Source organism: Rhinichthys klamathensis, unplaced genomic scaffold (genome assembly GCF_029890125.1).
Source record: "Rhinichthys klamathensis goyatoka isolate OS25496 unplaced genomic scaffold, OSU_Roscu_1.1 h1tg000059l_1, whole genome shotgun sequence".
NCBI lineage: Eukaryota > Metazoa > Chordata > Actinopteri > Cypriniformes > Leuciscidae > Rhinichthys > Rhinichthys klamathensis.
The window spans coordinates 1545353-1572957 of NW_026606604.1; the positions used below are offsets into that span (position 1 = coordinate 1545353).

Consider the following 27605-nt stretch of genomic DNA (forward strand, 5'->3'; position numbering starts at 1 on the left):
GATGTGATAGATATGATTAATTGCGATTAACCGATTTGACAGCACTAGTTTTTAATATGCAATTCATACAATTACCTAAAAGCCAAAGAGTAAGTCGCTGTATGCACCTGGCCATAAATGACAAAACATGCTAAGTAACTATGCAATCCAAAAATAACGTGCACTCTGTGAACACCTGACCTGTAGATCAGGTATGCCTTGGCGGTTTTGAAGGGTGTGCTAAGCTGCCAGGCAGGATGATTTTCATTTCCCTATATCATAAAGCAAAAAGGTTGTAGTCTACGCCATTGGACTCACCTGTGGCCTACAGTATTTAAAGCTTGCTTGAGTTAATAGATTTCTTTACCTCACCTTTGTTTGTTGCTTCACGCCCTGCAAGACAAAATTGTTCGCTTGCCATGTAGATTGGCAGTGTTCTGATTTGTCCCATGATGCAACACAATCACTCACAATTAATCAATATGCAACATTTAACACCAAAACAACCACTAAACAAATAAATATTTAATAATTTGTAATGTTTTAATAACATCTTTTTTTTTACACTATTAAAAATAAAGATTCTTTATTGGCATTCCATGAAGAACCTTTAACATGGAATCTTTTTTTTTTTTTTTAAATAAGAAAAAATGCTCCTTTTAGGAACTGATCACTGAAAGTTTCTTTGGGGAACCAAACATTGTTTTTCTGGCATTGCTGCAAAAACCCATTTTGGAGCATGTATTTTAAATTCTTGTGTAGTTGTGTTATAATTGTATTTCACCCCTTTATTTCCAATTAAATCCTGAAATGGCACATAAAAACAAAACAAACTGAGACAGATTGATTTCCATGCCAGTCACACAGTCATACATATATCCACATAAACATTTAACCTCTTTCTTTTTCTTTTTGCAGTGGGAATTCAATCTGAATCTGAATCCTATAACTAAAGACTTTTATTTCCATATAGGCTACCCCTGAATGATAAGATAATGGTGTTCTTATGAAACACATCTAGGTGGAGGGTCAGATTATAAATGCAACACCAAGGTAATTTTCAGTCTTTGAAGAACACTTCCAAGAGTAGGCTAGAACTGCTCGAGGAGAATGGAGTTCTAGACAAATGAATCAAAACCATATGCTGCCAGCCTGCCACTGAGGATATCCTTCTGCAAATCACCAAAAAGTAGACTCGTTTCTGAATTAAAATTCAGTCGTTTATAATGGGTGGAAACAATGAAACTTTTCAGAAAACAGAGACTTGAAAGACCGGTGTTGTTGTGGGTGTTGGCGAATTCTCGATACTGCTCTCGTTATAGGCGGGTTCCACAGAGTCATCAGTGATGGTTTAGGACACGGTTTAGGACACTCAACGCAGGCTCTGGGTGACTTCGGGACACAAAACGTCTTGTCCAACTGGGATATACTCCAACTGAAAGAAGGAAAGGAAGAAAAGCGAAATAAATAAGTAACAATAAAAAAAATGGAACTCAATGGAAATGCCGGCAGAATCGGTAAGTTTTGCAGTGATGTCATGTTTATTCCGCGCGAGAAGTTAACATTTGATTTGAAGTGTCAGGAGGCTATTAACAATGGCTATAAACACCAGTGATTTTAATTGCATTTTGATTGCATTATTCTTTCCACAGTCATGGGACGTGTTGCCTTATTATTCTGCATTAGCCTTCATTTTTATATGTAACATTTTTCTATTTTGTTTTGTGCATCATCTCTGAACTTTGTAGTAGCATATATAGGCTATGTATGTAATCAGTTTAAGACGAGTGTTAGTTCGCAATAAAACCATGTCAATGCCAGTTACAAAACAAACAAAAAAATACCGGAGTTTATGAAGCTTATAGCCTACCTTTTTCTTGGAACCTTTTTTAGCCTGTGAAAGTGCGAATGATTTAATGTCGAGGCCGGTTTAACCACAAGAAGGCGCCCTATCCCAAATTACGTTTGAACTAGTGATTCATCGGCTACTTTCGAACCGGTTCACTAAAAGATTTGAAAATGAAATCTTTTAGATTCAAATTAAATCCACTAAGAATTTCCATACCTTGCAAGCATCAAAAGGACACGAATGACAACAAATAGATTTCGCCAACTGCTAGATATGACTTTAATAAAGCTATTAAAAAAAACAGCAGCTTTGCATTTTGAGTTTTACTAACTGCTTTGTGTCATATTAAATTTCTGGTATCAGTTACTTTCACATTAATTCAAAATTGTTCTGCTGCATCCGTCTGAATGATAAGCAAAAATGATTTTATTTTATTTTTTTTAGACATGTCCCCTATCATTCTGTCCAGCTGCACAGCACATATCCAGTATGTGTGAAGCTCAGTACCGCTTCTAGTCTCTTGTCTCGTTCATTTAAGGGTCGTTCAATCGGTCCAGCCAATGGAATGCTCCTTCACACCAAGCACTGGATTGCTATTGGTTCGCGCTATAGTCAGCAACAGAGCCATGGTCAGGAATCCTGCTCTTTAAAAAGGGAAAGAGTTCAGCGAACCTCGAAGTTTTCAAGTTTACGAGTCAAACATGGAAGTGAACGAGAATGATTCCTTCGAAACCTTTCTTTTACTGTCTATGTTCGAAACCACCATTTTTCCATGAGCGAAACACTAGAGAGAAGGCAACAAGGAAAATCAGGTTACACCACGCAAACCTGTTTGGAAAAAGTGAGAGAAAAAAAAAATAGTATGACATAGTATCTCTTTTTATTTGTGTATTATATATTTAAATGCCATAGTGCCTGCAATAGCATGTCAGTGCGAAACTGAGATACACGCATAGAGAAAGTGAATCGGAACAAAAACAATAGGATGATTTTTGCAGGTTTAGAACCCGCCCCATAGAAAGAGACTTGCAAACGTCATGGTTTTCTCCCGTCGTGTTATTTTACTACCCAAAGTAAGTCGATTACAGGACCCCGTTGAGGAATTCCACAATGTCCTGTGGGCGTAAGCCGCGCAAAAGGACGATATCGCAGGAGTTCATTTATCAAGAGCAATGCAAGAACGTGGCACACGAGAATGGGATACGCATAGGTGGGTGTCGCATTATGTCGGGTCGTCGTGCGTTAAATATCCCTCCGTGCCGTGGACTAAAACTGCACGAGCTGTGAACTTTTCTGGCTCTAGTTTCAGAAAGTAGAGTTTCTTTAAAAATGGCATGTTTGTAGGTTTTTTTCCACTTGTTACTGTACAACCATAACAATGGGATCTCATTTAACCGTGTGTAAAAAGTTAAGAGAAGTCACTGGCCATTTATAAATGTTGTAAAAAGTGTATAAGTGGCTGTGCAAGGTTAATTAAATAGCATTAACCGCACATACAGTATTGAAATAGTATTGTTTATGGAACGAACACACTGTTTAGATGTGTCATTGTCAACCAATCTGCAACATATTGCACACATGTGCGTGCATATGTGACGTTGTGTTGCTAAGACACTTCACTCTAAATATGAAGTATTAAAAGCATTTAAACATTAAGAGCATTTAATGCAGTGGATGATTACTATGGATTCAGTGAAGCTGGCTTTTGAGGGAAGTCATAAACTGCATATTTCATAAAAGAGGAGCACTGTATGATTTACTTTCATGTTTGGGATGAGGAATGGGTCAAGGCAAGGGGATTATCCCATTCTGCTTTATGATGTTTTGTGGTATGATGTTTAATTAAATTCCAGCCAAATGGAGCAGAGAAGATCTGTTTTGTTGAGTGTAGGATTACAAAACTTTTCCAAGAATGGACGTTTTTGGGGGTTGACTTATCACACTTAATCGCACAACTGTTGGCCACGTTCCATTGATCGTCAAGATTGACTAGTTGTGAATAAAGATTCCTTATTCACTTTTCTTTCTGTTCCCAGTAATCTCCATCTAGTTAAATGGAAAACCGCCTTGAAGAGTAGTCTGTGTACAGCAGCAAAACACAACTACAAAATCAGCATTATCATTTAATTGTGCCCTGAAACTAAAAGTATTTGAATGCTTCAGTTGCTTGGTTTACATACATTTTAATAATCATAATGTAGAGAAATTTTAATTAAATTTAGTTTGATCCAAAAGAAAATAGAAATTTGTGGTGGAGATCTTTAGCATTCTGCACCCTCAAAAAGAATGTGTTAAAATAATAACACAATTTATGTTATGGCTATTTTAACACATTATGTGCATTTTGTGTAAACGCATTCAATTATTAAAATTATTTATTTATTTAATTAATTAATTAATTAAAACTCATTAAATCATGTAATAACTTGTTAATATTTGCCATATAAACATTTGAATCTGACTAGATTGACAGTAAGTTTAAAAAATGTGTAGTGATTTTATATATTGGAAGAGCAATGGGCCTAAAATGACTAAATAATGATGGCTAACATGCTTACACAAGGTAGGATTTTGGGGCACAAAGTGGACGGGTTCCAGGAGCTGTCAACCTCCAAAAAGAATAATAATAATGAATAAATGCATTTTAAAAATGTTCCTTTCAACTTGTGCATTATATTCTAAGTCTTTTGAAGTCATGTTGAGGATCAGACTAAGAAGTTGTTGTTATTGTACAGGAAAGAGCAGCTTGGCTATTTTGCTTGAAGTAAACCATTCAGGTTCTTGGCATTTTTTTATTTGTTACACACGTGCTGAGTTGCATAATTTCTTTAGTCAGCTGTCTTATATGACTCACAAACGTTTTGCTGTTATGGTTTAGAAAATACTGCTCTTCTGCAGAAATCCTTAAGAATACAAGAGGAATACGAAGGGTCAATGATGTCATAACTACACCATCTGGCTGCTTTTTGATGGCCATTCAAAATGAACTGTGTATTGTTGACTAAACGTTTTTGAAAGCAACATATATTGCTAAAATATTTCATTGTTATATACAGTATAGTCTTGTTTTGGAGGGCCCTTAAAATCTTAACTAGTACATCTTTCCCTGTTTCCCTGTTTAAACCGCCATCGAAACGAATGGGAATGCTAACGGATAGCTTTCTCCAGCTATTACAAATCTTTCTGGCTTTAATTCCAGCACTGGCACAGCTGAAATCCACTGACTTTGCAAATCGTGCCTGGCCCTGTTACTATCATGTTTTTTGAGGGTCACGGTAATGAGAAGTCAGAAGAGTATTTGAACTTAGCGACATCTACGTTTGCATACTAAATACTTCTGGAGTGTGATTTGAATGTTGAGATGAAAAGCCTGCGACATTTTCCTAAATGTTAAATACCCCACTTTTTTCAAGACTGCAATAACACTAGTATCAGTCATCAACATAAAACCACACACACACACACACACACACACACACACACACACACACACACACACACACACACACACACACACACACACACACACACACACACACACACACACACACACACACACACACACACACACACACACACACACACACACACACACACACAGAGTTTTCTGAGTAATAGGCAACCATCCCAGCACAAAAAAAATGCTTTCAGCTCCATTTCAAAGTATGCGGAGGCCTTTCTGAAATCAGCTCAGATTTTTCATCATTTCTCCGCCTGCTGCTTGAGTGCAGCCAGAGCCTCATAAACAGCCTCTGTGGCAAGAGCTCGTGAAAAATGTCAGCAATGTTGTGGTTTGCCCACACCCTTGGGTCAGACAAGCGGGAAATATTCATAACTCAAATGGGCCAATTAGCACTATGATAGCTGCAGGACAACAGCTTTGCATCTCATCAGGATGTTGCAGGCATTATCTGCAATATTTTATCGTTCCAAATTCAAGTAGAAAAGTAGAAACATTTAATGGAAAGTCTGATCTTTTATTGCAACATTGACATGAATCCACCACACACACCACCCCCGCACATACACGTTTTTTCCACACTGCAGTGCAATTGTGGTTATCTTTATCTAGCTTTATTAATGCAATAATCCTTGCATAATTGTGTAAAAAATCAATCCTGAAAATTGTATGTATCATACATAGCTGTTTGGAAAGTGAACTCTTAAGTGAACTGGGTATATATTAATATGAAATATTAATAACTGATTATGTTGTAGTCAGTGTATGCTTTTTGGTTTTCTAAGATTTTTTTTCTTTTTGCATAGTAAAATAAAACCTGTAGATGTGTTTTGTTTTTTGGCCCTTTTTTGTCAAATAATTCTGTCAAGATAAATACCTTAACCAAGTTTAGTGTTTTGTTCTTCCCTCATATTTAAAAAAAAGATCAAACAAAATATAAAATATGTTCCCTTATGTTTTGATACGGACATCACTTTTGGCCACTGTATATGTATATATATATATATATATATATATATACTGTGTATATATACACCCTCATAGCTGTATATATTTATATTCACAGTGTTGGAATCATTGTGAGGGATGCAAGTGATTTTTTTGCACTGTGGGTTTGTGGTTTCAACAAGACAAAGATAACCACAATTTCATTGCAAAATGGAAAAAGTGCTGTGTGGGTGAATGCATGTTGTCAGTACGTGTCAGTGTTATCTTTCAGACTATGAGTACTATTAGGATACTTTAATGAAGAGAAAACAATACAATGTACTGTATGAACTGAATATAAACAAAGCACAATGATGGATCTAATACTAATACTGAAACTATTGAAAGCTATATTGTTACTGAAAGGCATCAATGTTGTGCAATTTAAAGAAATGTACTATCAAATCTACCTGGAATGGGTTAACATACTTTCATTGAAGTAAAACTCAATGATTTAGACTTTACAATGTGTAGATATACAGTATACAGCATGAAAGAGTGTGAAAGAAAATGGTCTTGGTAACCTCTACCATACTTATACCTCACCCAGCAGGTTTTGACCTTCAGCAAAACTATGTAAATTGTGCAAGATTGTTTTTCGTTTTTGTCTGGAGAGAGGTGTGTCCAGTCATTAGCATTATTGCAAACATTTATATAATCTTTTTAAATAGCTTTGATCTATGTATGACTCACCACTGAGCCCAGAAACTTGTGACATGGTTTTTATATTTGAGCTTCCAAAAATACATAAATTGAGATACTTTGACAGTGGACTTTGAGCATTTTATGACCTTTGTGAAATCCATTTTGAACTTGATGCGTGAACTTGATACTTGCTTGACCTTCAGGTTTGCAAGGAGACTCGGACCTGCAGTTTTTGCTGAAAGGTGGAGACCTAGTAAAGGTGAAGTCTAACACATGGAGGAAGACCCGCTTCTTTCGGCTGTCCGAAGATTGCAAGACTGTGTGGTCACAGACCAGCAAGAAATTCAAGAAAGACTCCAGCTGTAAGTATAAATGCTGTCCCTTTATTTAGTTCAGTGTCTGTTTGAGAGAGATGGGGAGAACAGGTTTTCTTCATATCATGAAGAATCACATTTAGATTTGTTTTAGATAATAGAGATTGGTGTACTATGAAAAACATAACTGAGCTGCCAAAACAACTCTTTCTGAACGCTTGCGATTTTGAAAAAAATACTTTCTTTCTTCACCAAATCAACATAGAATGATTTCTGAAGGATCATGTGACACTGAAGACTGGAGAAATGGTGCTGACAATTCAGCCTTCGATCACAGAAATAAATTATATTTAAAAAATTTAAAAGTTAGTCATTTTAAATTGTAATAATATTTCACCATATTACTGTTTGGACTGTATTTTTTATCACTTCTTTCAAAACATAAAAAATTATTCCAAACGTTTAAACAATATATATATACATGTATATCAATACAAATACATTATTATATAAAAAACTGTTGCTTGATACACTGTAATCAGATTTTTTATTTAATTTCCTGATAATAAATGACCTCATGCTGATTTCAGCAAGCCTCACATCAAATGGCTCTCCTGTAAACTCATCTTTATAGTGTCCCAGAGCTGTAAATAAATAGTTAGAGCTGTCCTTCACCTTCCCCCACAAACATTTTGAACATCTGTAATGTCATCTTTGAGTTGAGTGGAAAGGAAACATCTTGGACAAAATGACCGGAGAGAAGGGGAACGAAATGTTGTGGTGATCTTAAATCTTTTTTCCCACATGTTGTCCAGAGCCCTCTGCTCCTCATAGCTTCCGGCGGCCTGGTTCCTCCTGGCCAAAGGCCTCAGATCAGGCCTCTTTATCTGCTGTCTGCCAGAACGTGGCTGCCTCCTCTATGTCCTGCGTGTGTGTGAGTGAGGAAACCAGGACCAACAAAATCAAAGGATTCTAGTTAAAACACCAGATATCAGCAGGGGAACTCACATGATATTTTCACCCATTAGTCGGGTGTTTTGACAGTTGTTTTACTGCCATTGGCCAGGAATGATGATTAGATGGATTGCACATGCAGCGGGGGCGCTTCGGCCTCTTTTTATGTTCTCAAAAGTATGACATAAATGATGACAGAATCCTTGGAAAATGTATTAAACCGTACGCCAAAAATAAAAAGGCTTAATTGGCTTAATATAAGTATTGAAACATTAGAGGATGATTCAGAGACGTGTAATTGGAGCAAATTGTTCACTCTATAAAATATCAAATACTTATGTAGTTAATGGTTTAAAGACAAGGGTTTCATGTTTTTAAGCACAGGAAATGAGCTTTTTATTATCTTATAGTGATGGTGCCAAGTTTATCTCAAGTTAAATGGACTTGCAGGGGTGGGAAAGAAACAGAGGAAACATAACAGATTGTTTTTATCAAATACTAGTGCTGATGCGGCCCTACCCACTGTAAAACTATCCAGAAATAAGACAATGGCTATTTTCTTCTCTTAAACCCTGTTGACAAGTTAAGTAAAACATCTACCTCAGTCTTGTCTCCATGATAATAGCTGCAGTACTGTGTGATGCCCCGTTTCATAGTTTGCGCCTATTGTCTGTAGAACAATGAGCAGATTTTGCCCCCGTTTAGCATGCTTTTTTACGTTTATTCCCGCCTCCAGCAGAACATAATAAGAGGTCACATGGTCACACTCCCACCACTGTAACAGAGGTCACATGTGGCAAAATCAGTCTAGAAAGTGCCCAAATATATACTTTTTAAAATGTTTTTAAAAGAAGTCTCTTGTGCTCACCAAGGATGCATTTATTTGATCGAAAATACAGTAAAACAGTAACATTATGATTTTTTTTTATGAAATTGTATGACATTTTATATATTTTAAAATGTAATTTATTCCTGTGATGTTAAAGCTGTATTTTCAGCATCCTTACTTCAGTCTTCACTCTTCAGTGTCACATGATCCTTCAGAAAGTACTTTAATATGCAAATTTGGTGCTCAATTATAAATAATGGTTCTTATTATAAAGGCTGAAAACAGTTTTTGCTTTTTTATATTTTTGTGGAAATCGCGATGCATTCTTTTCAGGATTCTTTGATGAATAGAAAGTTCAAAACAACACTTTTTATTTGAAATAAAAATCTTTTGTATCATTATAAATGTGTTTACTATCACTTTTAATCAATTTAATGCATCATTGCTGAATACAATTATTATTATTATTATTTAAATTTTATTTCCCCCAAACCTTTTAATGGTAATGTATCACGTTTTCTATAAATGTTTCCAGCAAAACTGTTTTCAAGATTAATAATAATTATGAGAAATGTTTCTTAAGCATGAAATCAGCATATTATAATGATTTCTGAAGGATCATGTGACACTGAAGACTGGAGTAATAATGCTGAAAATTCAGCTTTGACATCACAGGAATAAATTACACTTTAAAATATATTCAAATAGAAAGCAGTTATTTTAATTTGTAATAATATTTCAAAATATTACTGTTTTTACTGTGTTTTTGATCAAATGAATCCAATGAATGAATGCTTGGTGAGCATAAGACTTATTTCCAAAACATTTAAAAAAAAAATCTTAATTATTCCAAACTTTTGACTGGTAGTGTGTGTGTTAAGTGGGACTTGCTAAGGCTTAATCACTTCTATTGTTATTTTACAGTAAGTATTCAACTTTTGCCTAGTTCTTCCCTCTCATGAATTATATCTAAAATCAGGTTTCTCTGAGAATTCAACTTTCTCCTCTGTGTGTAAGGAATCAAGAAAGAGAGTACCTCACAGGATGTGCTTTAACAACCAGATGTATTGTGGACTAGTGGTTATTAGAAAAAAACTATAAACCAATGATGTGACATGAATGCAAAAGAAATGAACTATAATTTTTAAAGTTGAAGTGTGCAATTTCTGCATAATCACTACATTAAATTGTGATAAGAAAAAAGATTGCAACATGAAGAAAATGATCCACTTTTAAAAAAAGTGTTGGTGCAATTATTAAGCAAAATGTTTTTGTTTCAGTCACTGTATTGTATATAATAGATGAATTATAATAATCTGATGAAATCTGACAATAACAGGTCAGAATTTGGCCAAGCACAATGTTTCCTTTTTGTCCGCTTGTTTGAATGGAATCTCAAGGATGCTAGACTTGCCTTTGACACTGCTTTCTTTCAGCAGTTCACTTGAGATTGGGTGTTATTCAAATTGTTCTCCTACAGACCCCATATTTTGTTACATTTAATTTATTATTTGTGAGCATGCACCAGATCTAAAACAGCAGATTATCTCCAGCTGTGGTTTTTCCAGAACTTTCCACAAATACTGTACAAATTACTGTGTGAAGCTTTTGCATAAAGTTTTTTCTTCTTTTTTTTTTGCTAGAAAGTGCTTAACCTTTTGTTAGTATGAACTAAACAGTTTTAAAACTTGTGATTTTGTCATTTTCTAGCAATAAACATCTTAATTAAAAAGACAAATTCTGTAAAATTAAATTAAAAATAACTACACAAGAATGGGTAACAGGACTGCCCATGAATTAAATACATTTTAATCAATTATAATTTAATAATTTAATAAATTGGTTTAAAATTAGTTTTTACTACAATTAATTAAATATCAATTTAACAACAAGATCATTAAAATGAATAATTATCATTAAAATCACCATGAAATCAAAATTCTTGTTTTTTAATGGAATATTGCTATAGTTATTATAAATGATCTATTTGGGAACATAATTTTTTTAATTAATTTACAAAAAAAATAAAATAATCATATATATATAAAAAAAAAACACAACCATCCAATCAGTTCCCGATGGACAAAATCAAGTTACGCCCTACATTTTTCTCTTGCTCGAGAAGCTGTTCCACTCATATGTATATCACAATAGGGAAGAACAGACTATCACAACTTCTGTTTTATGCTGATTTTAACAGTATAGATGAGAAGGGTAAAACATCTTTATGTGAAACAGGCCAAAATCACCATGTTTTGTTAACAAAGTTCGTGAGGAGCACGTTCAGATAATTAACACGGGTGGAGAGCACTCAGCAATCAATGATAAGAGGTTTATATAGATTCAACAGTCTCACCTCAAACCATTGACAGGTTAGCAGCATCCCTCCACCACCCCTTCTCCACTCTTCTAGTCCTAACCATTTACATACGGGGGGGAGTACTCTGGGTTCGGGCCGAACTCCGAGCTCGGAGCCCTCCCCTCGGACAGCACGCCAAATACGCATTAAACTTTACTCCCTCTAATTGTAAAAGTGTGAACTTGTGTCGTGAATTATGGTTTACAGACAGTTGGGGCCCTATCATATAGCCGGTGCAATGCAGCGCCAGGCGCAACGCAAGTGTTTTTGCTAGAGTCAGCCCGACGCAGTTATCATTTTCACGTCCTGCGCCACATTGTTTAAATAGCAAATGCATCTGCACCCATTTGTGCACCCATGGGCGTGCTGGTCGGAAATGAGGTGTGTTCAGGCGCATTCTTGGCGCGTTGCTATTTTGAGGCAACTGAAATAGACTGCGCCATTGACCAACAAAAACCTGGTCTAAAGTCAATGGTGCAATAATATTTTTGTTATTTAAAGAGGTGTTAGTAATATGCGCCTATAGGCTGGTCCACAACGCGCGTACACTCTGCTTATTACACACACAGGGACGTGCAGCAGCACACAAACATGCCAAATATTAAAAATAAAAGGATTACAATGTAAAAGATGAATATTGTATTAACAACTGGCTTTTAAAGGGAATGGGAGATGAGACTCTGATTGGTTTATCGCACGTTATGCCCAAAACACACCCATTACTCGTTAGGAGAATAGGGACAACCCTTTTAGACCATGCACCGGGTGCGCCGACCATTTTTCCTGTCGTTAAAGGAGAACTCTGGCACAAAATGAACCTAAAGTCTAATAAAACATTGGTACCTAGTCAATCGTTCTCTGAGATTTGTTTTCATGATAATCGAATGTAAAGAGTTTTATCTCTAAAAACTGTTTAGCTTATAACGCTAGTAATGGGGGCATTTAATAAGTAAAAAGAAATCGCTAGTTTATACCACTAACAAGGCTCAAAATAGCCCCACACGAACACAGTAACATAATGAGGGTCCCTAAAACGAAGCATTGAGAACTTTGTAAGTGTACAGACCGTTTAATAAGAAGATAAAGATAAAGACAGTCCACTTCGTGTATACAGACAGGAGCCATCTTTGGAAAACAGTCTCGACTAATCAAACCACGAACGCCATTCATACAGTTCAGAAGTTCACTGAACTTCATACAGTTCAGCTCACTTAGCACGTCGTTCGTGGTTTGATTAGTCGAGACTGTTTTCCAAAGATGGCTCCTGTCTGTATACACGAAGTGGACTGTCTTTATCTTTATCTTCTTATTAAACGGTCTGTACACTTACTTAGTTCTCAATGCTTCGTTTTGCATGTAGGGACCCTCATTATGTTACTGTGTTCGGGTGGGGCTATTTTGAGCCTTGTTAGTGGTATAAACTAGCGATTTCTTTTTACTTATTAAATGCCCCCATTACTAGCGTTATACGCTAAACAGTTTTTAGAGATAAAACTCTTTACATTCGATTATCATGAAAACAAATCTCAGAGAACGATTGACTGGTACCAATGTTTTATTGGACCAAAGGTTCATTTTGCGCCGGAGTTCTCCTTTAAACTAGCAAAAGTGGATTCAGACACGCCCTAAGTGCACTTGCGCCATTTAGACCATGCGCTTATCGTTAAAATAGGGCCCAACAGCCCATTATGTTTTTAAAACTAGCTATTTTTTATGTTAGACTAATTAATACATTACTTTTTGTCTAATATGTCTAATAGACCTCACAAAAAAGCATCCGTGCCTTTACTGTTTTTGTCATACGTCACCAATTGTACTATATTCATGGGAAGTGGCTTGTGTTGTATTTGCTTTGTTCCAGTCGGCTGAGTACACACAAACAAACCCTGATCTGATTTCTCTCAGTAAGCCATCTATTGTGTCTAATTGTTTTATTTGGGATCACGAATTGATTGCTGGAGATATTACGAAAAATCTCACTTGTGTCTCACTTCCAGGTAGAGCAGTTTATCGAGTATTTGCGCACAGAAAGGTCAATTAAAGCTCTAACTAAAAAAAGTTGACTCAGTTCTGTTCACACATTTCTCCTATGAACACTGTGGTAACAGTAGAGACAGATAGACACCCATGTTTGGGTTCCCCCTGTCTGTGTGCATGTGTTTTGCTGAGGATTACGTCTGAACTCTTCCATTCATTAACCTATACTGCACAATACACATGATTTAAGAGGAATAGAGTTTGTCCCTGTATTTGTTTAACACTGGGATTAAACGGCAGAGGCCATAGGAGGTGAGTGATTGTACAGCTGTGTTTGCCAAGCACATTCACTAACCTTCAAAGAGGACGACACCACTGACCTTATCACCTTCTTATCAGCGTCTGACGTGATGCCTGCAATGAATTGTCTTTCATACAGCAGTGCTTAGCCAAGATTTATTGATTAAGATATCAAGATGTACCTCTCGAGTTAAAAGGATAGTTTTCCCAGAAAAGAAAATTCTGTCATCATTTACTCACCCTTATGTTGGTCCAAACCTGTATGAGTTTCTTTATTCTGTTGAACACAAAAGAATATTTGAAGAATGTTGGTAACCAGACAGTTGACTGTAGCTTTTGACTTCCATAGGGAAAAACTACTATGGAAGTCAATGGCTAATGTCAAGTGTCTTTTACCATCATTCTTCAAAATATATCCTTCTTGGTTATGAATTTAAGAATCGACTCACTTTCAATTCATGAGCGTGAATTTGAATTGAACCGTTCATCCCACAGTATATTAAATTGGAATTTGATTAGGAATGACATGAATTTACAGAATTAATAGGAAAAAATAGGACGTGATGTGACACAACATGCATTTGGACAAATAATGCCACTGAACATTGTCACAGGATGCTGTGTAAACAGCTCACGAAAACGAAGAATACTTTAATACAAACACACAGGAGTAAACTCTGGAGAAAGTGCAAACAACAACCATCACCAAACAAGAACAGACAAAGAACTGATGAGAACTCAGGGCTTAAATAGGCAGATGATGATTGATGAAACTGAACAGGTGTTAACTAATTACTAAACGAGGGAATTAACTAATGAACAGGGACAGAATGTACACAATACAATTATGACATCAAAATTAGGGATAAATTAATTCATCAATTAAATTAATATTCCATGTTAAATTGAGACTTAATTCCAAATTAGTTGTTCTTCCATCACAAAATCCATAAAATTAAGTAAAATTTTACTTATTAAATAAAATGAAAACAATATATAAATGACCAAATCTAATGAAAAATATATACATTAAATACAGTAATTATAGGAGTACGTTTTACAAGAAAATACTATTTCAGTTTTTTTTTTCCACATTTAAGTCCTTGCGTTACTTACCATTTCTTTGTTGTTGTTTTTTTGTGTGAAATTTGTGAAAATTGTTTCTACACCAGTTGTTTTCACTGTATATAGGGGCTATTACAAACATTGATTATTAAAGGGTTAGTTCGCCCAAAAATAAAAATTCTGTCATCATTTACTCAACCTCATATCGTTCCAAACCTGTAAGACTTTCGTTCATCTTCTGAACACAAATGAAGATATTTTTAAGGAAATCTGAGCCTTTATTCAGATAAAAACATTGATAAGCAGACATAAACTGAAGCTCAACCGAACCCGCTTGACGCTTTAGAACAAACCTCTTGTGAAAGCTCAACCGTGCTGCGTAACACAAGAATGAACCTCATTGGTTCTTGCTGAAGCTCAAACGTGCTGTGTAACACGAGAATAAACCTCATTGGTTCTTGCTGAAGCTCAAAAGTGCTGCGTAACACGAGAATGAACCTCATTGGTTCTTGCTGAAGCTCAAAAGTGCTGCGTAACACGAGAATGAACCTCATTGGTTCTTGCTGAAGCTCAAACGTGCTGTGTAACACGAGAATAAACCTCATTGGTTCTTGCTGAAGCTCAAAAGTGCTGCGTAACACGAGAATGAACCTCATTGGTTCTTGCTGAAGCTCAACCGTGCTGTGTAACACGAGAATAAACCTCATTGGTTCTTGCTGAAGCTCAAAAGTGCTGCGTAACACGAGAATGAACCTCATTGGTTCTTGCTGAAGCTCAAACGTGCTGCGTAACACGAGAATAAACCTCATTGGTTCTTGCTGAAGCTCAAACGTGCTGCGTAACACGAGAATGAACCTCATTGGTTCTTGCTGAAGCTCAAACGTGCTGCGTAACACGAGAATGAACCTCATTGGTTCTTGCTGAAGCTCAAACGTGCTGCGTAACACGAGAATGAACCTCATTGGTTCTTGCTGAAGCTCAAACGTGCTGCGTAACACGAGAATGAACCTCATTGGTTCTTGCTGAAGCTCAACCGTGCTGCGTAACACGAGAATGAACCTCATTGGTTCTTGCTGAAGCTCAAACGTGCTGTGTAACACGAGAATAAACCTCATTGGTTCTTGCTGAAGCTCAAAAGTGCTGCGTAACACGAGAATGAACCTCATTGGTTCTTGCTGAAGCTCAACCGTGCTGTGTAACACGAGAATAAACCTCATTGGTTCTTGCTGAAGCTCAAAAGTGCTGCGTAACACGAGAATGAACCTCATTGGTTCTTGCTGAAGCTCAAACGTGCTGCGTAACACGAGAATAAACCTCATTGGTTCTTGCTGAAGCTCAAACGTGCTGCGTAACACGAGAATGAACCTCATTGGTTCTTGCTGAAGCTCAAACGTGCTGCGTAACACGAGAATGAACCTCATTGGTTCTTGCTGAAGCTCAAACGTGCTGCGTAACACGAGAATGAACCTCATTGGTTCTTGCTGAAGCTCAAACGTGCTGCGTAACACGAGAATGAACCTCATTGGTTCTTGCTGAAGCTCAACCGTGCTGCGTAACACGAGAATGAACCTCATTGGTTCTTGTGGAAGCTCAAACGTGCGGCGTAACACGAGAATGAACCTAATTGGTTCTTGCTGAAGCTCAAACGTGCTGCGTAACACGAGAATGAACCTCATTGGTTCTTGCTGTAGCTCAAACGTGCTGCGTAACACACAAGATCTTGAACATGAAATCTTGCCTGTGCTATATCACAACATAGTGGTTTGGAGGTTTTAGGTGTCAAAATATACTCATATATTCTTGTTCATGTTCAGACCTGCATATCACATGGGTCTCAGAAATAATGTGTCTCTTAGGCTTCAGGCTGTAGTAATGTTGTAAATCACTGTTCTGAGTTCAGACGTCTGTCTCGTCAATCTGCCAACAGAACAGACTAACAAAGATTTCTTGTGAATAGCAGTTTTATTCATGAAAGGTTCAAAATGTTTTTTTTAAAATCTGACTCAAAAATGAGTAATAATTAAAAATCTCTTGCCATTTTTACAGTCAGCCTCGGGGACATAGATTCTGTGCGGTATGGGCGTCAGACTGAAGGGATGCAGAAGTACTCTGACTCCTCAGTGGAGGACCGTTGCTTCTCCATCGTCTTCAAGGGTCGACGGAGCAACCTAGACTTGATGGCCTCATCTACAGAGGAGGCAAAGCGTTGGGTCAGCGGTCTGGAGAAGGTCATCAACAGCATGGACAACCTCAACCGCCTACAGAACAGCGAACAGTATCCTTTAACATCTATTCTCCAAAGCCTGGTCTCTGAACTCATTTGTCAGTATGGTTGTAATAAAGTAGCCTACTATGTTTAATAAGTGCAACACGCATTTATATTTAACTTTTTAATTGGGAAATTTCTGGCTCAAAAAACAAATATATATTTCGAGTGTTTAATATTCAGTCCTTACATCAGACAAAAAGCTGGATCTATGACTGCATGCGCAAGGCAGACAAGAACGCAGACAACAAAATGAACTTGAAGGAGTTGAAGCATTTCCTACGTCAGATCAATATTGTGGTGGACGACGATTACGCTGAGACGCTCTTCAAGGTGAGAGACAAATCATAAAGCTTGGCTGTAAATTTCATTTAAACTTGTACAGCTGGTTTATAGCATTTTTTTTTAAATCACTGCTGTTTGGAATTAAGGTTAAAAAAAAATGTTTAAGCAGCTTTTAAACTCACTGGAAGCAATCCATAGAAGTCTAAAATGCTGAAATTTAAAAAAGAAAATGTTGTAGGTGTCTCCTGTTGCAGGTCCTCAAGAACTGTTTTATTTAGTATTATTTAATATATTGCAGAAATGTGACACATCACATTCAGGCACTCTGGAGGGATCCGAAATTAAGAACTTCTACAGTTTGCTGACTCACCGTCAGGAAGTTGATGTGATATATGAAAAGTACGCTCATACTAACGGACAGATGAGCTCCAGCGACCTGTTGAACTTCCTTCATAATGAGCAGAGGGAGCCGGTTTCTTTGGATTATGCACATAAGCTTATCGATAAATTTGAGGTGGATGAAATAGGTAATGGCACATAAATTACTAGTAGAATACATTAGATAACACAGTATTCACAATATTACACTATTATAATATTGTACATAATATAATATACACACACACACACACACACATATATATATATATATATATATATATATATATATATACACACACACATACACTGTGTGCACAATTATTAGGCAAGTTGTATTTTTGAGGATTAATTGTATTGAACTACAGGGCTCTCAGTCAATCCAAAATGTTAATAAACCTCAACAAGGAAGTAAAAGTGAGGTTTTGGCTTTCTTAGGAGAATATCTATGTGCACAATTGTTGGGCAACACTTAGTGTGCAGAATTATTATGCAGCAAAATGAAAATGTTCCCATCTCACTTCTTTATTTTCATCTGTTAAAGTGAGAATAAACCCAATTTACAAATAAACATTTCTGACATTAAAAAAACAAAAACAAATCAGTGACCAATATAGCCACCCTTCTTTTCAATAACAGTTATAAGCCTTCCATTCATGGAGTCTGTCAGTTTCTTAATCTGTTGATGATCAACTTTTTGTGCAGCAGCGACCACAGCCTCCCATACACTGTTCAGAGAGGTGTACTGTTTTCCTTCACCGTAAATCTCTCGTTCAAGAAGGGCCCACAAGTTCTCAATAGGGTTTAAATCAGGTGAGGAAAGGGGCCATGTCATTATTCTTTCATCTTTAAGGCCTTTATTGGCTAGCCACACAGTGGAGTACTTCAATGCATGGGATGGAGCATTGTCCTGCATAAAAATCATGGTCTTCTTGAAAGATGCAGACTTTTTCCTGTTCCACTGCTTGAAGAAAGTATCTTCTAAAAACTGGCAGTGGGTTTGGGAGTTCAAGAGTGCTGTATCCCTCTGAAAGACTTTTACAATTTTTGACTTTTCGGAGTCAGTTAAATCTCTTTTTTGGCCCATTTTGCCCGAGGAAAAGAAGCTGCCTAATAATTATGCACACCCTGATATAGGGTGTTGATCTCCTTAGGCCACACCCTCCCTCATTACACAAAAACACATGACCTGAAATGCTTGAATCCAATAAGCATTCAAGTTTATACAGCTTGGAGTTGGAAAAAATGCATAAAAATGATGATATGGTCAAAATACTCACTTGCCTAATAATTCTGCACACTGTGTATATATATATATATATATAAGATCATTAAAATCTAATATTAGAGAATATGTATTCATATAATATAATATAAATCAGGTTGAAAGAACAAAATCATTATAAACCTGAATTACACAATCAAAATAGCAGATGTATCATAAGAAAATTTGAGTTTATTTTTTTTACAATAAATGTTAGTATAAAACAGTGTTTTTATATTTACCCAGCAAAAGTGAACAAACACATGAGCATAGATGGTTTCCTGATGTACCTGAACCATGAGGAAAGCTCCATCTTTAACCCCGCCCACAAAGCCGTGTACCAAGACATGCGCCAACCGCTCACTCATTACTTCATTTCCTCTTCCCATAACACCTATCTGATGGAGGACCAGCTGAAGGGGCCTAGCAGCACAGAAGCCTATATCAAGTACGAACATGTCTGTTTACGCAGGAATTCTCAACAGCAATGCATTAACATATTAAGCATTCCTCCATAAGCAATGGTTGTTGTCTTTTAGAGCGCTGACGAAGGGATGCCGCTGTGTGGAGCTGGATTGTTGGGACGGTGAAAACGGGGAGCCGGTCATTTATCACGGCCACACGCTCACATCCAAAGTGCTCTTCAAAGACGTCATCAAGGCCATCAAAGAATATGCTTTCAAAGTGAGTGAAATAACACGAATTGTATGGTGTGATCACTTACTTATATTAGCAGCTTTGTGGATTATGAAAAAATGTGTTTCTTTGCTACGCTAGACCTCACAATATCCAGTGATCCTGTCTTTGGAGAACCACTGCACCATACCGCAGCAGAAGATCATGGCCCAGCACTTAACCTCCATCCTGGGCAGCGCTCTGCTCACTCAACCACTGGGGGATAGCATGCCCACTGCTTTTCCAGGACCTGAGGTTAGAACCCTATAAATACAAAGTTTTACATGCATGTGTCCTGCACCACTGCTTATTCTATAGAGTGCATTAGCTTTTTCAGCGGCCTTGGCTCCGGAAGTATTTTTTTCATTCATTTTTTCTATAGGGTTTTCAAAAAGGTCTTTGTTAAAGCGTTCTTAAGCATGAACCGAACCGACCAGCTATGTGAAAAATCACAACTTTACAAACATTTATTTGAAGCAAAAAAGACAATTGGCAAAAAAAACTAAAAACAAAGGTACAAGACTGTGTACTTAAAGGCAGGGTAGGCAGTTTGTTTCTAAAACACTTTTTCCCAAATTTGTTTAGACTGTCTTTATATACCAATACATATCTAAAATGTAAGTACTCTTAAAAGGAGAGTATAAAAATCGAGTGTCTGAAGTCCTCTCAGGGCTGCAATAAACACAGCTACTCTTTCCATTCGGAACGAATGCAATGATTGGCTGGGCGACTGTCACTCTCCCTCGCTACCATGGCTACCACCCCTGCTGCTACAGGAGCTGCCCACATGCGCGCACCCGGTTGACTCGCTCATTTCTAAAGAGGAGAGGCACGTACCGGCCGGAAGCTAGGAAGTCTCACAATTATGGCAGAGAAAGAGCAGTCAAAATTCCCAGTACCACCTGTACCTGCATATACAGTCAGCGCAGGCAAACAAGGCAAAAAAAGGTGATGTCACTCCATGCACTGTGCTCCTCTCCGCTCGGCGCTGGTAAACGCGTCCTCCAGCTGAGCGGTCGGCATCACGCGTTCATGTGTTTTGGGGGCGTGGCTTTGGAAGGAGCCCAGAATGGAGGGGGTGGGAGTTTCTCTGTTGGATACTTTCAAAATCCAGCAGTTTTCTGCTAGTTTCTCAAACTTACCTACCCTGCCTTTAATGGCTGAAGAATTACAATCCTTGAAGCGTTGCGAATGACATAATCATATTAAAAACAATGGAGAAATATAAAGCTATTATGGCTGATTATATCTATAGAAACAATATATTTTAGTTTATTGCAAAATATGCATATATAGATACAAATATTTTTTATTTTGAAAGTGTTGAGAGACCAACTTGATAATGTCATTTATGGTGCTTCAAATGAGTGGGCGTTCCCCGCAGAGCTCGCTGCGATTGGTGGGATTTTCAATACAGTATCATGGGTAATGTAGGTTTTCACCATGAATTCCACTGTTAAACACTATTATTTTAAATATAAGTTGAATCAATGCGAACGGATGGCTTCAACAAAAGCATTTACCATCGATTAACAACCTCTGAGCTCACAGCAGCACTGTAAAAAGTGATCAGTTGGCTTAACTTGAAATAAATGTATTTACTTAATAATTTTAAGGCAGCGGGTTTCCTCACTTTTTACAGTGAGGTCTGTCTTTAAAGGTCTATACATTTATACTTTACATTAAAAATCAATTTCCCTGTGGAGAAAAAGAATGGAGTTTTTACTTCTGGAACATGACTGTTGCACTATGATGGAAGCACACAACTCTATGATAAATTACTCTAGGCTACATATTGCCACCTGGTAGACAGCAGAAACAGATTTCTAGAGCTAAAAAACTCTAAACTCTTAAAAACTCTCTTCACCACACCCCACTATCCTCAAATGACTTCCTCGTCATCCCTGCATACTTCCTGTTTACTTCTGTTTCCATGAATTCAAATAGCTCAAGACAGAGGAAGGGATTATCAGTAGAGCTGATTATGTGAATACAGATTAACTTTTTTTGGATTGTAGCCATTTATCACTTCCTGATGATTCACCAAAACACGCACAGAGCTTTTGAGCTGCATTATGAAAGGCAAATGACAAGACAGTACAAGTTCAGACAGGTTGCTTATTTTGGTTGTGGGGTGGGAGGGGCTTCTGATTGATGATGTCACTAGGTTTATGAGCTTGTCCAACAGGCTTGAAACTTTTTACTTTCAATGACCTGTTCGAATTACATTTCAACCCTGAGCTTTGTCCCGCACTGAGAAGTTCTTCCAGTTTCTCTAAATGAAACTGTGGCAGGATGGAAATCAAGGAAGATTCTAATATTTCAGCCTGAGGGCAGCTCAGCCATGAACCATCATACACGCAAAAAACACACTCACAAGAGAAACAATAGTAAAGCGTCATCTTTCAGTTCCATTTGTTGTATGTGAAGGTTATGTAGAATTTCCCACACAAAACTACCTATTCCACACCCCTTGGGTTTTTTTCTTCATTATAATTGTATTATTGTCTCCATTTGATCAATTAGTAATGCTTGCTTTTTTTTCTCTCTCATTTTGAAAGTCACTTTGAAAAAAAAGCATCTGGTAAATGAAATGATAATTGTTATTTTAACATTGAAAGAGTTTTGAATAAATGTTGAGTAAAAGTCAGAGCCATAGCCTTGTGGGTGACCCGAGTTCAAGTTCTGACTCGTGGTCCTTACCCGATCATGTTCCTATCTCTGCTTACACTGTCCTGTCATTATAAAGACAAAAATATATACTGTACACTATCAATCAAAAGTTTAAAGTCTTTTAATTTTTTTTTAAAGAAGTGCTCACCATGGCTGTATTTATTTGCTCACTTACTAGTAGTAATATTGTGTAAAGATATTACAATTTAAAATAACTGTTTTGCATTTAATATATCTTAAAATGTAGTTATTCCTATGATGGCAAAGCTGAATATTCAGCAGCCATTACTCCAGTCTTCAGTGTCACAGTATAATAAAGTGTAACATGAGAAAACAATAGAAAGTTAAAATTGTAAATGTTTTAATTGTCTCTATTAATCAATTGAATGCCTCCTTGCTGAATAAACATACATTTTCTTCACCAAAAAAGTGACCCCAAACATTTGAACGGTAGTGTATAATAGTACAAAAAAATTAATTCTTTGATTAATTAGTATTTATTTGTAACAATAATTATTTTATTTATTAAATTATATGTATATATATACTTCTTTTATTCTTTTTTTTATATTTTAAATGTTTCAGCTACCAATAAGAATGTAGTATTCACTACTTAACTGAACACATTTGAACATATTTCAACAGATTTTATTTTTTAAGTTCAAATAGATTATATGTTTACATGTTTACATTTGCAGGAGCTGAAGGGACGTATTCTGATCAAGGGCAAGCGTTTGAACAAACTGGATGCAGCTTTCAACAACAACACCACAGAGGATGTGGACAGTGTGTCGGAGGAAGACGAGGCTGCTGAACTGAAAGAGGGTGAACCCAAACCCAAAGGCAAGGTGTGTTGAAAAACCCTGCAGTCATTCAAACTGCTGACCAACTCATTATCATGATCAATAATACAGTGGAACTCTGGAAATTTACAAAGAGCTTTCGCTCTACCAATAAAAACAGGAAGAACTTCAAGAATTCAGTTTTGGAAAACATGCTGTCAGTCAAGTGCTACAAAATGAACACCCGCAAAACACCAAATATGAGTAAAAATTGCGAAAAGGCACAATTACTCACCAGACTTTATTTGGAAGTGCAGAATAGAATTTGGTGTAAATCGATTTAATCACGAGGTTCATTTCTGATCTTATCTAAAGTCCTATTTCAAACCATTTTATTTTCTATTAAAAGTAAAGTGGAAATGTCCTAAACTTTGTATACCGGTATTTAATATTTTCCCTGTAATTTGCACTCTAACTAACTCTGGTAAGAAAATGTTGACCTCCTGTAATTACAAGCAAAACTTGTAGTTGCTCGTCATTGGAAAAACACAGAAATCCCTAATTTTAAACAATAGTTACAGGAATTGTCAGGTTGTTTGGCTTTGGAGAAACTCACATATATTGTTAAAGGAAAATCTGGAAACTTTTTCAAAGTATGGAACCCCTTTATAGAATTTTTGAAGGAAGCTGAACCAAATAGTTTATTTTCGGTGTAATCAGGTATAACATTTACCATGTTATGATATTAATGTACCATTTTCTTGACATTTGTATAGTATAGATGTTGTTGTTTATTTTTTATTTAATTTTAATTATTATTATTTTTATTTGTATATTATTTTCCTGTGCTCGTTGTAATGTAAATGTTTCTAAAATCAATAAATACAATGCTCCACGAAGTATACTTAGGGCCGTGGAGTATATTTGCATACACAAATCTGCGGCAGATAAGGTCGAGTTCAAATCGGCACACTCAGCTGTCACAGACATTCCTACAAAAGCCTGATTCAAATCATTAGACCACAGATTTGTTCTGCTTATTTGTCATCCCTTTGTCATTGCATGTGTGAAGTCAATTTACTGTATACTATGTTGCACCCTGTAATTAAAATCTATCTTTGATTACTTTGCAGACTTCCAATAAGATCAAGCTGGCTAAGGAGCTGTCAGATCTGGTAATCTACTGCAAGAGTGTCCATTTCAGCAACTTTGAGCAGTCAAGAGATAATCAGGCCTTCTATGAAATGGCTTCTTTCAAGGAGAGCAAAGCAATGAATCTGGCGGAAAACTCAGGTACAAGGGTACACAATAGAGTGCTACAGGAATGACATATTTTTTGTTGGCCAAAACCCGGAAATGAGTAGCATTTTAGCAGTTCTGAGTCCATCCTGCTTTATTTTCAGTTAAATACCTGAAATAAGGTCTGTGGTTAACACAAGCTCAAGATATTTTCACGTTTTATTCTATGACTCTGTGAACGGCAGTTTCTTTACGTTTTTTCTCCCTCCGTTTGGCCTAAAACACTGTGTTCGTAGTCATCCAGTTCATTCAGCGTCCACTCCGTATTTACCATTCTTTGCCGCCTTTACCCACACGCTGGAAACCGAGAGTAACTTACTCCCGCTAAATGTTTAGCCTTTAAATTCTTAAACCCAGGAACAATACAAGTCGACACCATCATCACTAAAAGTTTACTAAGGGGTATTTCCTTCTAAAGCAAGGAGCTATTTGACTCTAAGAAGTGCATCCATAGCAGACTGGTAGGAGTGGCCTTGGATGGCAACATGCCCAGTGCATTATGGATGTTGAAGTTTTTGACAACTGGGAAGACAACAGCCTTTTTACTCTGTTTTCTCTAGTCAGGTAGCACCAATTTTAATAACATTTTCGACTTTCTACTGTATAGGTAGCCACATTTTTTTGAAAGCCCAGTGAGGTACCCCTTTAATGATGGAATTTTATTGTTTTTTATTAACGACCACCGTTACATTGAAGTCATTCATCTGTTGTGTGTTTTTTTTTATAGCCTATTGCCTGTTACTTCAGGCAATTCTATTTAGGCTTCAAAGTTCATTGCAGTTATTTTGTGAAGATTATCCTAAAGAAAAAAAAAACATGTAAGAATCAAACTTTTGTTGTTCTTTGAGATTATTTTCTGCAATAATCCAAATACTCTATTGGGTTTTTGTGGAGGGAACCAGTATGATGCTAACCTCCGGGTTGGCTTACAAAAATATAAATCACTGCAGCGCTCTATAGGACTTGAAACCAAAAAAGCAATTTTTCCTAAAATATGAGTGATGTTGTCAGATGTAATATCACATTTCTCTGGCTAATGTCTTAAAGCTACGGGATTTATTCATCACAACATGGATAAACTGAGCAGAATCTACCCAGCCGGCAGCAGAACCAATTCGTCCAACTACAATCCGGTGCCCTTGTGGAACGCCGGCTGCCAAATAGGTGCAAAGCCCACTGTGATATGACACAATATGAGTCTAATTCAATTCAGAAAGTCTGTTTATAATATTAATCTGTTTTTATCCCTCAAATTGGTTTACAGTGGCTCTAAACTTCCAGACTCCCTGTAAAGAGATGGATCTGAACCAGGCCCTCTTTTATCCTAATGGCAAGTGTGGCTACATACTGAAGCCAGAGTTTCTGAGGGACCCGGGCTCCCAGTTTGACCCCGTGAAACTCAGTGTAGGCCCCTGGCTGAAGAAGAAGACCCTGCATATCATGGTGAGATTCTTCTATTTTGCACTGCAAGAAAATAATAAGAAAATAAAATTGGGATTATTCTGCCTAATACAATAAATCATTAATAAATTAGTTAGTTAAAAAAGACTTAAAATCAAATATTTATAAAAATGTATTTTTAAAATAATAAATGCATTTAAAAAAAATATTAAAAATGAAACACCAAAAAAACAATGATTTTAAATGCTACAAGTAAATTTAGGCATCACAACATTATAATGTAAAATAATTAAAATGAATATACATTTTGAGATTTGCTATTTAGAATAAGATTACCCTTAACATTGTTATTAAATTAGTGTTTTTACAGATTAACTTTAAGTGAGTGTCGGTGATGGCAAAGATAACGTAAAAATGGGGGAAATGAGGATGAACGATTATCCAATATTGACTGATACGGATGAATTAAACCCTTACTGATATGACACTGATATATCCTTGATTCCTAAACCAAATGCAATCCTATCGAAACGAATCCAAACACAGTGCCCAATTACTCTATTTGTCTGTTCAGATCATCTCAGCCCAGCAGCTGCCTAAGATCAATAAGGACAATCAGAGGTCCATTGTGGACCCTCACGTCAGAGTGGAGATCTACGGTGTGCCAGATGACAATGCCAGCAAACAGACGCATCACATTGAAAACAATGGCAAGTGTCAACAGTGCATTTACATTTACGCATTTACCAAACACTTTTTTATTCTTTTTTTTAACCAAAGTTTAGGTCACTTAAATGTTTTTTTTTTTTGTTACAGGTTTCAATCCTATGTGGAATGCAAAATTCCAGTTCACTGTTCATGTGCCTGAACTGGCTTTGGTGCGGTTTGTGGTGGAGGACCATGATGTTGCTAAACAGAATGATTTGGTCGGCCTGTACACTGTCCCCTTCACCAGCATGCAGAATGGTGAGCCGGTAAAAAATAAGTGAGAAATGACTTTCTGTTGTGCAGTTATTATGAATTTGCTCACCATAAGTCCTATATTCTGTCTTCAGGATACCGGCATGTGCCTCTGCTCACAAAGAGAGGAAGCCTCATTCCTTCAGCGGGACTGTTTGTACACACCATGGTTATAGATGCTTAAGAGACTGCAACGTTCCTCTCAGTCATCTCAATGTCAAAGTGTGCAGATCACTGAAAAGGACAATCAACTAAACTCCTATGCGAACACTTTTTAGGATAAGATTGGGACTTCCTTTTCCGATGCGCCTTGCGGTTTACCAATTAGCCCTCCTCACTATATGAGTACCAAGATGTACCCTTAAGTCCTTCGTGGAATTAGCAGGTGTGGTTCAATTTAGAAGGTGGGGTAAAAAGTCTTTGTTAGGCCTTTGTTGAACCTGCAGCCAAAAATTTTTTATATTTAAGCACACTCAACATTCTACACATTCCCCATGTCTTTTCTTTTTGTTGCCTTCGATAAATATTGTTTAAAAATATATTATCAATAATTTAAATATTAATAGTTATGTAGTCTATTTTATATATTTTAAAATATAAAATATTTTTTTATATATTTTAAGTGAATTAGAAAAATTAAAAATGTAATATTTTATTTAACTAATTTTTATTTTTTGCCTTTGGCTAACATTAAGAAAGTAGTACTTTCAGCTCAATTTTACCATATTGAAGTCAATTTTGGAGATTTACACAGATTTTACCCTACAGTCAGTGCAGAAAATGTTAAAAGTTTAAAGCAGTTTAGTAAAAAAGTAAACATGTTACAGTCTCTTTCCTGTCTGAATCAGTAGTGTGTTTATCACCAAAAAACTCATTCAAAACAGTTTACTGTCAAAGATTTGTA

At 36.6% G+C, this 27605-nt stretch overlaps 1 protein-coding gene across 2 annotated transcripts; it reads left to right on the forward strand.

Annotated features, from left to right (window-relative positions):
* Positions 1–1308: 1308 nt before the first annotated feature.
* plcd1a (phospholipase C, delta 1a) lies at positions 1309–27233 on the forward strand. 2 transcript variants are annotated; one of them, XM_056248864.1, is made up of 15 exons: positions 1309–1496; positions 7124–7282; positions 16765–16993; positions 17188–17317; positions 17568–17796; positions 19158–19359; positions 19451–19595; positions 19689–19841; positions 22958–23107; positions 24175–24334; positions 25388–25504; positions 25605–25783; positions 26316–26451; positions 26558–26707; positions 26797–27232. In XM_056248864.1, the coding sequence occupies exons 1-15, from the start codon at positions 1466–1468 to the stop codon at positions 26883–26885; spliced, it is 2259 nt and encodes a 752-aa protein (XP_056104839.1). In that variant the 5' UTR covers positions 1309–1465; the 3' UTR covers positions 26886–27232. The 2 variants fall into 2 exon arrangements, with proteins under 2 accessions (XP_056104839.1, XP_056104838.1); XM_056248863.1 differs by lacking the exon at positions 1309–1496 and adding an exon at positions 2840–3038 and having other exon boundaries at positions 26797–27233.
* The last annotated feature ends 372 nt before the right edge of the window (positions 27234–27605 follow it).